This window comes from Neolamprologus multifasciatus, chromosome 2 (assembly GCF_963576455.1).
Source record: "Neolamprologus multifasciatus chromosome 2, fNeoMul1.2, whole genome shotgun sequence".
Classification (NCBI taxonomy): domain Eukaryota; kingdom Metazoa; phylum Chordata; class Actinopteri; order Cichliformes; family Cichlidae; genus Neolamprologus; species Neolamprologus multifasciatus.
This window is the reverse complement of record NC_140440.1, coordinates 29,137,435-29,154,153: the sequence shown is the minus strand read 5'-3', so window position 1 is coordinate 29,154,153 and position 16,719 is coordinate 29,137,435. Positions and strand designations below refer to the sequence as shown.

Here is a 16,719-nt window from a genome sequence, read left to right as displayed (position 1 = left end):
GTTGTTTGAAAACTTGGTATTTGGAAAATGTCAGCTTCGCAGAGACTGATCAAAACAACACGTTTTTCAGCTTTTCCCCTGTGAGCGTTTTCAGTTTATCCGCTGGGTTTTCAAAGTGTTTGATCAACCAAAGGCTTTTCTCTCCATTGATGGATGTGTATGTAACCCCTTCACTGAAGTTAAACATCATCACTACAGCAAATCACGCTCCCTTATCTCGCCTATTCAGCCGGGCTTTCAGAATTTAATCAGCATGTCTTTGTGTCATTGCTGTAGTGTGTACTCAAAGACCTGCTTCTCTGTGTTGATTTATTGCCGCTCTTACTTGCTGTAAGCACTGAGTGTTTGTCAGCGTTTGTGCGTATGCGTGCACGCATGTGCAAAATGTTTTTTCCTCTTTAGTGTTTGATTTTGATAAGAGAATCATGTATGATCTCCTCCTTTCTGCAGAGATAGAAAAGGGATAGGGGAGGTGTGAGCTCTTGCATACCCAAAATATGTCTCTCACCATTGAACGCACTCACTCACGCACACACATACTCCTGCCCTGCAGTGCTCATTATTCTCACTTTCTTTGTCTAGCCACCTTTCACTACCCTGCTCTTAATTTTCTTTTTCTCAGTCTCTTGCACTGCCTTCTTCCCTCTCTTGTTTTACTCTGCATTGATCCTGAGCATGCAGGCTACTGCAGCTAGCCTTTAATGAATGCCATGCCCTAATGACTTTATCATTGGCCTTGATGGCCTCAGCTCAACCACAGCGATGGCTCGGCTGTAAATTGTTTTCTTAACTAAAGCCATGTGAGGAATTTCAATAAGGGCTGCCATCAGTGGCATCAGCGCAGCCTGCCAATCTGAACAACCGGTGTTACACAGAGGGCAGCAAGGGGTTAAGCGTGACTGATGGGAGTAAGGAGTGTATGTATGAGTTGGACTGTGTTTGCAGACTGGCATCGCTCTCCTGGGTGTATTGTTGTGCAGGGTGTGTGGCCTCTGTGTGTGTGTGCGTGTGTGTGTGTAGTTGATGAGTTCATCAGGAGACTTGAGCACAAAAACATGTCTGATACAGCATGTCGATGCAGTCGCCGACAAATGCGAGGCAGCGTTTCTGAGGACGTAGCTGTGCCACACGTAGAGGGTTTTGTCCATGACCCACCCGCGAGCAGAATAATTACACGCACACAATCGCATATACACACACCACCTGCCACACTTGTGCATGTAGAGATAAAGCAGCGAATGCACTCTCCACACTCAGACTGTTTGCCTGCTGAATAGCAAAGGGGGGCACGGATCAGTCTATTCCTCCCTTATCTCCCCTCACCTCTTGCACTCCTCATCTCGCTCCATCTCTTTCTTTCACGGTCTTCCCCTCCCACCCTCTCGCCTCCTCACTTTGCCTCCCCTGCTGTTTGTGAATCCTCCTGATTTGTCTCTGTCTCCTCTTCCTCTTCTCCTCACCCTCTCCTCTTTCTTCTCCTAATTTCCTCATCTCTTCTTCCTCCTCTCGCTTGCCCTCTCTTGAGTTTTGTCCTCCTCTCTTGCTCCATCTCTCCCGTCTCTGTCTCTGCCTTTTCCTGTGCAACAGTGTGCAATTCCCCGTTCCCCACCAGACAGACAAAGAGACAGAGCGACTCAGACGAACGGGAGAGAAAACGGGAGCAGGGAGAAGCAGAGACATAGAGGCAGATACATGAAGAGGAACAGAGGAATTGATGGGATGACAGTCTGGTGACTGGGGACTGGTGGACAAAGAGATAGAAGGGATGTAAAATAGACAGCTTCAGTGGCAGGGTAGACAAAGGCAGCCTGAGAGTGGATGTGTGCCGCTTATTTCATTTACACACGCATACATAGAAACACACACACACACACATACTCTCTCTCTGTCTCTCCCACTCTCTCTCCTCTCACTCACACTCTCTCTCACACACACACCCTCGAGCAGAAGCGGCAGAGCTGTGTGGGTGTGAGGCAGCATGAGAAGTGATATCTGTACTTCTACACATACAGCTGGCTGATGGACTAACTTAATCACAAATTTACGCTCACCTACTGTACGCATACTTGCTAGCACCCCTTGATCATAGGCAGGCAGACCAGCGCGCGCTCATAAACACACTCACTTACGCCAGCACGCACAACCTTCCAGCAGCCAGAAGTCAACATGGGTCTTGTGATGGGAACCTTTTCCATGCAAACCAAGCAAGTGTCCTACCACAAAGGTAAGAATTTGTATTTGAAATGCACACACTGAACACGTTTGAATCCTGAATGTGAGGATTTGCATGTTACTGTGAGCAGCATCCATCATGTTGCGTCTTTGTGCTTTAGTGGTGGAGTCATATATGTTTGCTCAGAGTGGTGAATATGGCACAAGAAGTGCACTATGGTATTAAGATGAATGTGCTGTAAGCTGCAATAAGAAGTTGTATAAAAAAGAGAAATTGTTATTCACTGTTGCTTTAGAGTGCTCCAGGCCACCTGTCCTCTGTTTGAACTGTGGATTTAACAATATACATGTGTCCGTGTGTGTGCATGTGTGCGCGCAACTGTGCCATTGGGCATGTCTATAATAGGTGATGGTATTTACCCCTGTCTGCTTTCCAAACCAGCCCACTCTCTTTCCTGCCATGCTACTGTTTGACAGGTGCTGACACTTGACACATGCATGCTGTACCCAGTATGTATGTGTATTCTTTGTCCACAGAAAATATTTATGCACCTAATTGACTGCTGAAAATGTAGGCGTGTGTGAAGAATCGTGCGTTTTGTATGTGTGGTGGCTGTGGTATTGTGCCGTAAATCAAAGCATTGTAATCCATCAGCTTTTGGCCGTGGTCTGTCCTGCATCTGTTGACCTTAAACCTTGATGGCTATTGCTGACAGACACAGCGCTGCATCTCAAATACACACAGCAGAGGCTGGAAAATCGGGAGCCAAATCACATCTCGGCGAGGAAAACAGAGGGATAAAATTCGGAAATCTCTAATTGGATCATTAAGTGGAGTGAGATCATGCAAAACTGTCTGCATGTTGCATATGCTGTGACAAAAGAAAGAAAAAAACACCGGAGGGGATGTAAATGATGTAAATTATATGCTGTGAATGTCCCTCAGGAAAATGCCTTCCAGCTCTATATTCTCAGTGTTTTCCCTGTCCAACAGTGCAGTCAGACAAAGAAGAGCTGAGAAAAGTCTTTAGAGACCCCATAAATGGGCTCCTGAAATACAAACATATATAGCATGCTGCGTGGGTTGTTTATTTCAGTGCCTGACCTGCACCTCATTTTCCTGCGTGGAAACAGCTCTCAGTCGATATGTGCTAAAGAGATACTCAAGGCACATTTTCAGGTTGGTTGTTTTCTGCAGTCTACAGTATGAACATGCGTGTCAGATACTTTGTGTTCGTGGTAGCTACTTCCATTTCAAACGCAGCCCATTTACTCGTTAGGGAAGGCAACAATGCTTACAAAGCAACCAGGATGTAGGGTAACCTCTAAATAGCAGCCACTTTGAAGTTTCCACTGTGAGGGTGTGAGGCGGAAGTGATAGATGAGTAAAAGTGGGAGAGAAAAAATTGAGAAAAGTTGAGAGAGGAGGCGAGGTTGCTTCTCAGGGGGCTGCAATGTGTGTGTCACTGAACGTGTGTGTTTCGCCATCTGCTGCAGTGATAAAAAAAAAGTGCCCTAATGAAAGCAGGCCAGGATTCATTTTGCATGGAAGGTTGACCCACCCTTGATCACAACTCAACATGAGGCAATGGCCAGCTGAGAAGGACTTAAAGTTAACTAGCTGAGGATTCAAACTTTAGATGAAAATTATAGATGCGGATTTAAGGAAGCAGTTAAATTGACAGGACAAAATCAGAAACAATATTTTTCAGCAACTCACTTCTCTTAGTGCCATTGCTGACTGAGGGGAATAATGTTATGAACTAATAATTTTATCTTTATTTTTTATTATTTTGGAGGACTAGGAAGTCTGTATTAGCCCCTTCAACCATAGACTAAAAAGCTGCAAAGTCTGCCCCACCGACTGGAACAGAACCTCGATTGTTTTCACCGAATCTTACATCTGTATCTTGAGCTCTCAAACGCCAAAAACAAGCCAAAGATAAAGATGCAGTTATGTTAAAAAGAAAGGACACCATCTTTCAGTTTTAAGGTTTTCATATCAGGAAAATCTGACCTTTATCTGGTCTTATTATATGTTTAACAACAACAAAGTCAAAACTCAGTTGTTCGGCAATGCTAACCAAATGTTCTTGATTAACTGATCATTACCAAGTTTGATCACATCTATAAAAGCAGTGCACAGGTCTGGTGCATTGAGATGTGTGTTAACACAATACCAAGAAGGAAAGATATCAGCGATAATCCGAGAGAAGCAATTGCTGCTGCCCATCAATCTGGGAAAGGTTATAAGGCCATTTCCAAACAAAGTTAAAGTCCATCTTTCTACAGTGAGGAAAGACTACTTACAAGTGGAAAACATTTAAGACAGACGCCAGTACGGATGGGAATTGAGAACTGGTTCCCTGTAGTCTAGTTCTATTGGAATTGTTAGTCTGCCTTCCTATCAATCTCACTTATCAGTTCTTGCACTACAAGATTTCAGTTGTGTGGAGGAGGAAAACAGTGACACAGTCTACAGCGTGGATATGGACATTACTATTATTTTATTTTATTTAGTATTTTTTTGCCCATAAAAACAAGTGTAATGGTAAAGTGCTAACTGCATCAAGGACAGAAACAGCTTCATTATGCTGCTAATGCAACTTTGCTCTTTGCAAGCATCTGCACAGCTAGCATGCTAACGCTAAGCTAGCCAAGAGCCGAGAGTGAAAGCTGAGTGAATGCCGACCCCAGCCCAGCAGCCAGACCCTGAACTTCAGCAGGTAACAAACTGATGAGCAGTCAGACTCCAGCCAGTTTCTATCTTTCTTTAATAGAATCACTATGACAATCACTTAAAAGTCGCCTCGTGCTGGTTTTCATCTTTTCTTTGTGCTGTTAACTTTTTGTTCTACTGAGAGGCTTTGTGTAATACTAAGATGAAGATTATATGTGTGTCCTCATTAGGACAGGGATTTGTGTTGGTGTGTAAGACATTAGCCGGAGCTTTATATTGTGAAACTAACTTTATATTGTGTAATTGTGAGACAACGCATTTCAGGTCATTTTACAGAGTGACATGAAAGTAATGTAACGAGTAGTAGAAGGAGTAATTAAAAAATCTAATGCATTACTTTAAACAAAAGTGTCCTGTATAATAATTACCTTTTTGAATAATGACCCTAAGACTGATCACAACAAAGAGGGGAAATACCTCCAACAGGCGCAAACATCTGACCAGATGGTGATGGTCATGGTGGTGACTCTCAAAGTGAAGCTGGTGAGAATCGGTAAGGAATCGAATCATTAAGTGATATTAATAATGGAACCGTAATCGCTATATTCTTATCAATTTGCCAGGAGAAAGCCGCTTCGCTCTAATTTAAAAAAACATACGTAGTAGTATGGCCTACATTTGCAAAGCTACTTCTGAGCAAACCAAAAGATTTCAGGAACAATATCCTTTGGACAGATACAACTGAAGTAGAAGAGTTTGGCCAAAATGCACAGTGCAATGTTTGTGAAAAAACAAACACCTTGTACCAGCTGTCAAGCACAGTGTTGGAGGGCTGATGATTGGGGCTCGTTTTGCAGCCACACCTTGCAGTCACTGAGTTGAAGTCCTTGTCAAGTGTAAGGCCGTTAGCTAAGGCTTGGCCCAAATTGGGTCATGCAACATGACTATTAGCAAATCTACAAAAGAATGGCTGAAAAAATTGAAAATGTTTGGCAGTCTCTCAAGCAATGTGAGAGACTGTTAAAGTTGTACAAGAAACAATTGTTTAAAAAAAGTTATTGCTCCTAAAGGTTGTTAAACAAGCTCTGGTTCAGTCAACAGTGTACAGTCATAGGTGTACTCAGTTTTTCCCACACACTGCTTTAACTTAATTTTTCTTAAATAAATAATAGTATAGTAATATGTCACTTAGTTTTCATCTGAATTAAAAGAAATCTTATCCTAGTAGGTGTTTACATATAAGTAAAAATAAATAAATAGATAAAGATGTTTTTTTCAGTGCAAACTCCACAAATCACGTGGATTTTTGGTTTGTTAGGTCCATTTGAAATCAGGAGCCAAAGTTAACAAACACGTCTCAGGAACTGTTTCATGTATTGATGCCTGACTTTGTGCATAGATTGATCACCAAGGTTGTTTAAAAATATTGTGTAATTAAAGCACTGCAACAAGAAAAGGCACTCTGAAAAGGCAGACTGACCTTCTAAAAGTGCTTGCTAATGTATAGTGACTTCAAAGGGAGATCAAAAGAATGGTACAGCCTGGCCAACACTATACTATATTTAATCAAAATCTAATAATTGCTAGGTTTTTCCTTTATTCTTTAGCATGTCTATGCATAGCTTTACAATAAATGGCTGTGTGTATTTGCAAATGATCTCTGTGAGCAAAAACTCTGGCTTCAGACTGTTTTAATTCGTCTGTTTCAGACTATGTTTTTCTACTCTTACGTCTGTATGATGTCAGTGAGAGCAGATATCTTTAGTATGGTCATCACAGATACACAGCTCTAACTAAGAGAAATGCCACTCACTTGCTGTTCAAACATCCTGTTTGGAAAGGCACATCCAATCAGAAGACCTTTGGCTTAAAAGAGGAGGTGCTTATTTCAGACAGAAGTGAACTGAGCCCCAAAATAAGATATCAATAATTATTTTAAACTGTGAATCGTACAAAGCTACACTAGTAAATTCCATTATTAAAAATATGGAGCTGAAACATAATGGTCCCATTACTTTGGAGTTCAATGACCTTGTATACAGTAAACCATATGACCATATGTGGCAAAGTGGGTAAAAAACTATTATATTTATCTATGTCCCACCACACAGAAAATGACGGCATGTCAATATGTCATAATGGCGTCACTTCCTGTTTGGCAACCTTGATTTGTCGGCACCATGCGTGGCATATAGACGTGGGACTTATTGTTATCGGCACTCCCCATTACCCTTTTATCATAATTCATTTGCGATGGCGCCTGCACCCTGCTTAACTTCTCGGCTCCCTCATCGCTGCTTGTAGCTAAATTTTTCTGCCACTTTTGATGGATCCAGTTCATGCCAGCAAGTGACAACGGATGTTAACTCCAGTGATCACATTTAGATAATGCTGTGGACAAAAACCCAGAAAACTCACATCATTTCCTACACATACTCACCATTACATTTTTTAAAAATTCAATATGACATTTGTAATATTAACTTAGTTTAGGACTCAAAGCACAAGAGACTCGAAACCCTTTGACTTGGAAAACCGGTTGCAAAACTGTGTTTATTTTCAGGAGGACACGGGTTACTAATGTTGGCATTTATCTTAGAGATGCGCAGTGAAAGCCCCATTTGATAATGTAGCCTATAATTAATTCATTGCTCTCCAGCAGTCATGTATCCAGAAGAAGAACTGGTTAGATATTAATTGGGTTGGTGGTTTGATCCCAAGCCCCTCCTGTTTGTTTTGAAGTACCCTTGAGAAAGAAATTAAGCTTACTTGCTCCCCATGGCCAGGATTGTGTTGTGCATGGGGAATGAAAGTCACTCTGTAAAGCACTTTGGTTTTAAAAAGCTAGATAAATGCAGTCCATTTACAGTCCTATCCAGCACATATTGGGGTGATGCATTGACTGAACTGAATTAAAACGAGTTGCTAAACTACACAACTAAAGTGGGTGTTTTTGCTTTCAGTGTGGGTTTCTAAATGAAGTCAAACTAATGCTGTGCCCTACATAAAGTCATAGCTGTTCCACAAGGGAAGCTTGAAGGCTGAGTTATTAGCCATTGCCCTCACTGGCTCATATGGCCATAGCCTGGGATTAAGGCATTTATCTGTATGTGTCTTTTTTCACCTGGGGAAAAAAAGACATTTATCCATTGCTTGTACACAAACTACTCTTTTCCTGTGAAATATTTCCCAGCGGTTATAAACTACAAAAGCTGCACCTTTGCAAACAGATTCATCTCCCGTTCCTGTTTGCTCCATTTGTTTCTGCCTTTGCTTTCAGTTCTCTATGCCCGCTCACTTTGTCAAGTGAATTTTCTTTCTCTTCCTGTCTCTCTCTTTGTCTTGCACACTTTCACCTCATTTCACCTTCTCATTTTGTCTTCCATGTGTTGGTCCCTTCAAGTCTTCCCTTTGTATTCGCAACACAGTTCCCTTCTTGATCTATGGCTTTTATTCCAGCTTTGCTGTTTATCTCTTGGTTCCTTCCTCTTTCGCTCTCTCGAACCCTCGCATCTCTTTGTGTTCTGAGTTTTGCACAGTACAGCCTTGTCCTACTCTAAGATCACTCCAGCTGTTTGAAGTTTTGCTAATCATGTTGGCTTTTAGTTTCGGGGCGGTAGAATACATGCAAATATAATGCGTTTGTGCATGTGGGTCTTCTGGAGAACAAGTGCGTTTGGCTCAACGTTTCCATCTGCTGCAGGGCTAAAGGGTTGAGAAGAGAGGATCTCTGTTTCTTTAATGGGCTTTATAGTTTCCACCTCTCTCTCTCATCCCCAGACATCAAAAGAAGTAGACCAAAAGGGCCAATTACGACAGCAAAAGAGCCTTATTAGGCACATGGCATCATGAAAACAGCTTTCTGCTTAATCTCATGCCCAAAGCACATGTGTGTCTGTGTGTTGTTTATAGGCGCAATGATGCGATTGCGATACTGCCGTAGAACCTCAGCTCCCATATTTCTTTACATTCAAGTTTGTGCCGTGCAGATGTTTGCAGCAAACATGCTTTCCACTTTTTAAAAAAAATGTGACCGTAATTGAAGATTCTTTGTCGCTGTTCCAAATTAAACCCACATTCAGGCATTATATTATATAAGAAAAAAATCAACACACTGTATATATAAGGATAATTCATTTGCATAATATTTGAGGGCAAATGCTTTGCATAGTTCTTCAAAGATAAACAATATTTTCCATGCAATTTATCTCTGTAGACCGTTCAGCCTTGTGCTTGCCTCCAGGCCTTTGTAATACCGGCGCCAATGAGAGAAATGGAGATGATGAATATAGATAGCTACTTAGTCCTGACTATATGGTTCAGTCTGTATGCACAGATATGACAGCAGTGATGCACATCACTTGAGATAAATTAATATGACAGCTGAAATGGCACTCGTATACTGAGAGTAGCAAATGTTGCCAACGTCGCATTTAATGCCAAAAGAACGTGAATTTATATTCAGATCAAAGTTGCTCTGGTTTCAGTGGATAACAGACATCACTTGGTAGCAATACAGGCACTTAATCTGTCCACTGAGGCTAGTTTGTAAAAAGTAAAGAGCAAAGAGGCAACGCCTTGTGTTCCGTCTTTTTGGCAAATGAATCCAAAATTAGATTTAGCACATACGCTTTCAGACCAAGCGCTACAGAAAGTGTTTTTGTATTGGTGCAGATATTATGAAGTGCACTATGAAACTGCTTCAGGGTTAAAATAACATAAATACAAATCTCTTGTACATTTTAAGTGGAACAGCAGAGAATTGAGAAAAAACAGACTACAAACAGACCGCCTGTCACCAAGTGAACCCATGTCTCAGAGTTTGTTTTGCGACCTCTGAGAAATAAGGAGCTGCACTGCAGCGAGAAGCGAAGACTAAGATAAGATGAACAGAATCAATTACCTATTAGATGAAATAAACTCTGCAAGGAAAACAATATATGGTGGACATCGTTACAATCACTGACATTCTCATACGTGCCTGTATCTACCGTTTCTTTTATTTAACTTTTTTCCCCAACAAATACAAGACTGGTTCACATCCAAAATAATAACACTACACAGCACTAGAATATTACAACATTATGTCCATAATTGTTGTCCACTAGGATCCAGTTTACAAGTTACTCCCAGTGCTTCCAGTGGTTTCTTCCATTTGTCCACAAAAATTCCGGAGCTCCCATCAATATAGTGTCCCAGCCTGATCAGAGTCGTAACTTCAATGATGAGCGACTTCCATAGAGAAATGGAGGGAGGCTCAGCCCCCACCCATCTCAACATAATGCTTTTCCTGGCCAACATTAACAGTGACTGAATTACATGCTCATGTTGTACCAGTGAGACGGGAATATATCCCAATATACACATTAATGGGTTTTCTGTCACCTGATGACCAATGGCTGTACTAATATTGGCGCAGACCTCTTTCCAAAATGACTGGATAATAGCACATTCCCACAAGCAGTGGAATCTAGTGCCCACTCTGACCTTACACTTGAGACAGTTTGGAGATGTTCCCATATTATACTTACGATAACTATACGGAGAAATATACACATTGTGCAAAATTTTGTACTGCAGTTCTTTAAATCGGTTACAAACAGAGATTTTAGATGGAAGGAGCAGGATTTTATCCCATGCTTGTATATCTATTTCACATTTAAGCAACGTCCCCCATCTACCGTATCTACCGTTTCTGTCACGTTGCTCCTGTTTTTGCCTGAACATAACCAAACTGCAAGTAAAGTAAAATGAAATCCTTTCTGACAGGATGCCCTGACTGCAAGTACCTCAGAGTGACCTTATACTAATCGGGTTAGTGAGTCACAGCTGTCATGCATTTGATACATATTCTTCATATATACTCAGGATGGCAAGAAATAAACACGAGCTACCATGTTTAAAATTGAGTACTTTCCCTATTAACTATCAATCACTTAATGGACCGTCATCTATTTTAATCAATGAAACGCTGTCAGCATTAGCTGCACATCCAGACTGACCTCAAATCTTGTTTTTTTTTTCACTGAAGGTTAAAAAATCTCCTCTAACATCTCAATGTCAAATACGAATATCTTCCTATTCCTGCTTCCTTTGCCATGTTTACAAAGACCTCACATCCCACGTCAGTCCAGTTAGCTGTAAGAATAACAACTTAGCTCAACTAAGCTACTTCCTCTGCTCACTTTTCTCTCTTTCTCTTCATTGAATCTTCTTTAAACATCTGCCACATTCACACTTTATCTTCTGCTTTGTCTCACTCTTTTGTGCTTTACTTCTCTTTAATGTCTATCCTTCCTCCTTGCTTTCCATTTGTTTGCATACCATCCTCCATCCCTCTTGTTTTTCTTGCTTTTACCCCTCTCCCTTGATAAAAACAGATCAATCGCAGAGCCTCCTTTAATTATTCCCTTTTTTTCATTCCTTGATGGGCGCCTGTAAGAGGCTCAGGATTCATTTGCTAATAAAGATACAGGGAAGCGTCTGTGTGAGAAGTCATTTCAACAGCGATAGATATTAGTATTGATTTTTCTTAATAGACATGTCCCCTGTTCAAAGCCGCGATGCCCCTGGTGAGTAATTGCCAAAGCTTTGTTTCCCGTGATTGATTCATAATCTATAACTCTTGGGATGAATCCTTCATGTGGAGAAGCAGGTGTTTTTATGGGGTTTTTTTTCCCACTGCAAGTTAGCACTGAGGTGGGTCTGAATGTGCAGATTTGACTTTATTCGCTTGATTTTCTAAAGCTTCCAAAAGCATTTGAATCTTAATCAAAATCTTCAGAGTTCTATTTTCCCTCCCTCGGTTTTTTCCCTAATTTCTTTTGTTCCACCGTCCTCATCTCTGGAAATGTGATGTTTGCATGTCCCACTTGCTCTCCTCTGCCTTTTCTTTCTTGCAATACCACTCGCCCACTCTCCTGGCTCTTGTTACCCACTTCTTACTCTTTCATTCTCTCTCTGCATCGCACTCTAATCTCCCGCTGGAAGCTCTTCTGGTATGCTTCTTCCTCCTGATTTTTTTTTCCTTCTTCATCCTTTATTGCCAAATATGCTTCCATCTGTAATTCTGCTGCTTTTTCCTTCCTCCTTACATGTAGTTTTGAAAGAGTATATATATATATATATATATATATATATATATATATAGAGATATAGAGATATCTTATACACCTCTTCCTGCTCTTGCTGTTCTCTCCTCGCTTCTGTCTCATATCATCTTTCCTTTAAAGTCTGACAGGGGTGTTGTAAAACAGTCTGCAGCCATTCAGTCACATGCCTGCAGGGAAACACCAGGCAGTTCTGTACCAATATTATACACACAAGCATAAAAACAATCACACACACTCCAACCTTTCACTCCTTTCTCTCTGCTCTACAGACAGACTTTGAAATGATTACTAGATGGAGAAACATTTCTGTCAACGTGTGGAAACAGGCCTGTCAGAGACCGTGGGGAGATAGGGAGGGACGGAGATTTGAGATTGGAACAAGCTGGGAACACTGTTTGAAACGACAGGAACACTAGGCTGATACAAGCGCAGAGATTTATGGGGAGAGATGGCAAGATATAGGTGTACTGGCGAGGGCTGTGCGCCGGAAGACAAATTCATAGAAAAGGAGGTGTCGAGAGATAGATAGACATAGTTTAAGGCTAAAGAAGAAGTAGGCTGCAGTGAAGATAGAAGGGAATAACTCTGATAGCCTGTAAAATCCTATAGGCACAATTCAGGCAGTCAGTTATATAGCAGGGCAAGCAAAGCGGAAGAGCAGTTTGTGTGTGTGTGTGGCAGGAAATGATTATGCTCTACTGTGCCGACTGCATGTCATTTGGATGCCACTAGCATCCACAGAGACCTCATCCTATGATCAGACAGTCTTTCTGCCCATGCTTGATGCATGTGCAAAATGTATGTGTGTGTATATGTGTGCCTCTTTGTGTGAGTAACCATATGTGTGTTCCCATGTGTGTGTAGGCCGGGTGAAAGCATTACACCCCACTGCTGTCCATTCTGTCTTTCTAGCTGTTGTGAAGAAGAAAAAAAATGCACCAGCGCATTCATGAGCACATTTTTACAAAAGCAGATTGCAGTTTCCTTTGCTCACCAAACTAAATCTTTTCTGCTAAATCTGCCCATATGGCTTCCTAACAGTCTCGCTTTGTTCATTATTCACCATCGGCAGGCGAAAAAGTGCCCCGTTTTTGAAGCTGCTGCCACATTTGCGGAGGCATTACTACTACGGACTGCTGGCTTGATATAACAGGACACTGTGACTATTTTCCAAATCGTTTACTAAAAAAACATTTGTGGAAACAACTGCATCTCTACTAAACAATATTTTTTTCCCCCATGTAGTGAGAGAGAGGAAAAAAGATTTTATCGACAAAGAAGACAAAGAAGAAAACCATAACCAGCTAATAGTGCAATTTTTACATGTTGTGTCCTAGTGGAAGCTTCATTTCTGTATTTCTTGCCATCAACAAGCACAGGGACGATTACGCGAGAGCTGTATGAGCTGTATGTAGGATTCGCAGCCTCTGCTCTCTACAGTCATTTGACTGGTATGATAACTGGCTAGTTTATTGATCGATGTCACCAGTTTAATATCCATTTTAATTATCATTATATAACGCGGTTGCATAACAAAACTTCTGTCTCACTTGCCAGATGGCCTGTAGGGTGAACAGGCTGGGATGGGGTGGGTGTGATGTTTCTAGTGAGGATGCTTTCTATAGCTGTTCTACAAAAAAGTTCTGCAAAAGACTTCCGAAGTTTCCGTTTCTGTTTGTGAGGGATCTTTATCACAGCGAAGATGGGTGATACCAGTGACAGATTATTGATTCCTTGGGACATAAAACTGTTCACCTCCTCCTCTGCAGTTCCACAGATGAGTTGCTGATTGAGCTGGGACAAAAATTTACAGTTACTCTTTCTCATGATCCTTAATAACCATCCATTCAAGTATTTTCTGAACTGTTTGTCTAATTTGATTCAATCTGATTACACAGTGGAGTTAGATGCTATCCAACCTTACACTGGGCGAGAGGCGGATTACACTTTGACCAGTCTATCAACTGATATTGTGTAAAGATCCCTTATGTATGGTAAATTGTGTAGGCTGAAACAAAAAATATGCACATTAAGGACACAACTTTAAGAGAAAAAAAGGTTTTCACATTAATGAATGCAGCGCAGTCCAGCACAGCACCACCTGGCAGAAAGTCGTAGACTTCAGGTTTAAAGTAGCCATGGAGTGACTATGGCATTTTGGATGGGACTTTGTCGGTGGATCCAAACGCAGGGCTCGCAAGACAAGAAACTCAAAAAACAGCTTTAATTCTGAAGCCTTTCAAACAAATTGCAAAAACGAGGCAGGGCTCGCGCCAGGAAAGCAAATCCTCTGAGTCACAGGGAAGCACAGACCAGGGGAGCACACAGCATGATGGAGGATACAACAAAGAACACAAACAAACTGAGGGTTCAAATACGCAAGAGGAGATGAGGTTGGAGTGGAGACACCTGAGGAGAAACATACAGCTGAACTAAATTTGATGAGGAGACACTGGGAGGTAAAACTTAACACGAGACACAGAAAACACAGGGAATGTAAAATAAACTAAAACAAGAGTAGAATCCAAAGAAACTCTAACCACTCGCCTGAGAAAGTAAAAAAAGAAACACCAACGAACTATACCACGAAACGCCAAAATACCACAAACTAAGAGCCAAACATCAAAGAACTAAAGTGAAACTTCTAAACTCAAAATGCTGGGTCACAGACCGAGGACCGTAAAAAAGTGTAAATAAGATTTCACTTTAAAACTGTACATAATTATATTTACTCTTTGGAATTTTACTTCTAACTGAGTATTTTCATAAAGTGGCGTTTCTGCTTACAGTCTTCGGTCTTTCATGTGCAGCACATTTGGTTTGTCATCTGTGACTGTCTTCCTGTTCTTCTCACACTTCCCTCACTTAGAGTGGTCTACTTTGTTTGCATCGATTAGTCTGTAATTAAAATGTGATTTCATCTTTGTGTGTGCAGCTCTTAAAGGGAATAGCACACACTCCTGCAATATTATCTGACACTCGTCTTGATCCCTCTATTAGAGCCATATTAAATATCTCACTCTTCTCATCCTTTGCCTCCTCTCACTTTAATCTCTCTCTTTTCTCACATCCTTGACTTTCAGCTGTTTCTCCTGACCCGTGAAGCCAATCTGCCACCACACACATGCTCCCTCACTCATTCACTCATTCACTCACTCTCCATCCCTTTGTCCATCCTGCTCGTGGGTAAGGATGGATTAACAAGAGCGATGGATGAAGTCAGCGGAGGTGCTGATGGACTAAAGTGGCCTTTTCGTGAACAAATCGCAATGCTGAGGAAGCAAAGCTCAGGGCTCTTCGTAATTCCCGTCACATTCACGTGTTTCCCCTTCGCTCCGTGATTCATATTTACCTCTCCAGTCAGTGTTTGAGCAAGTATCTATTTGCATATTTGTTCTCCTGTAGAAGGAAACAGATGCTTTTAGGTGTGCGGATGTAACAGGGCATGTTTGTTGTTTTGTTCAGAGTGATTCATGCGGCGTTATCATCGACAAGTCAATGGGTATACTAATATTAATTTATAATTTAGTGAATCAACATCCTGGCGATTTCATACTGAATCACTGATGCTCCTCTTGGGCTCTTGCCTCGCTGTGAGGGTGGGAGGTTGATAGATGGAGAGAGAGGGAGGGAGAGAAATGGAAAGAGGGAGGGCAACTACAGCCCCTAATGAAAAACAAGGAGCAGGGAGGGAAGGAGGGAGGGGAGGGAGGGAGTGAAGGAGTTTGGGGAGAAAGGGGGCGAGAGTGAGAGAGAGAAAGAGAGGAGGAGCGCCACAAGATGGAGTGTGAAAGGATGAAAGAGGGGATGATGGAAGGAGGGTTTCTGCCTGGAGCAGCCATTGAGAGAGGAGGTGGAGAGAGAGGAGGAGAGGATGAGAGGAGGAAAGAGGGCGAGGGAGTGTGTGCGTGTGCATTCTAGCCGCTGAAACACGTGACGAAGAGACACAGACTTCAACACACAGACGCACTTGTTTCCACAACGACGGCGGCAAACATGGGGGCTGTGGTGGGCACGTTGACCATGCAGACCAAGCAGAGGAGGCCATCCAGGGGTGAGGGAATACACACACAAACATGAACGCACGCTTAGACATACTCACACACACAAAACACACAAACATAATGTGGGGTTTTTTTTTCTCTCTTTTTCTAATCGGCACACGCGCATGGATGCACGCATACGGGCGGTGAAACTTTTGACAGTGTGTTGTCGTTGTGGCTTTCACACACACGCTCACTCCGGCACAATGTATACAGCGCAGGTACGAAAAGCTGCAGAGCGAAGATTAATAACTGCCGGTATTTCAGTTAAGATGCAGTGAAAGAAGGGGAGCAGATGGTTTGTCGAGAGAGAGAAAGGAAGAAATGTAGAGACCAACAGGTGTTCCCAGAGGAAACAAAAAAGTGAATCTGTTTATTCTACAACAAACTTTCAGCCAGGCAGTGTCTGTGCACCCAGGTGATTGTTGTTGAGCTTATCTTTTTTTTGACACAGCAAACCGAGGGAGGAATCTGAGAGCTGGCTCTTTTTTTTCCTCTTTCTCTTTTTTTTGGTCTGTGCGTGCGCACGCGTGCTGCTCTGTCTGTCTGTCTGTCTGGCTGCATGCTCAGACGCGAGCCTCGACGCTGGTAAACACACACATGTCGAAGGTATTTGTCACTCTGCTCACACACTGCTTTTCTGTCTTGCTGTTACCTTGGAAGCACCGTAACCATGGCAACAAAAGATGTGGGGTTTGGGGTGGGTGGGGTG

General features: G+C 42.0%; 1 protein-coding gene across 2 annotated transcripts in view; it reads left to right on the top strand.

Moving 5' to 3' along the window:
- kcnip1a (Kv channel interacting protein 1 a) overlaps positions 1–16,719 on the top strand; it is a 46,605-nt gene that overhangs the window by 13,719 nt on the left and 16,167 nt on the right. The window contains exon 1 of one of the 2 annotated variants that reach the window (XM_085134662.1): positions 15,689–16,018. The exons of the other annotated variant lie outside the window; for it this stretch is intronic. Coding sequence (XP_084990788.1) covers positions 15,961–16,018 — 58 coding nt within the window. The 5' untranslated portion in view covers positions 15,689–15,960. Of the gene's footprint in view, positions 1–15,688; positions 16,019–16,719 lie in introns of those variants that run through there. 2 annotated transcript variants of the gene reach the window in all.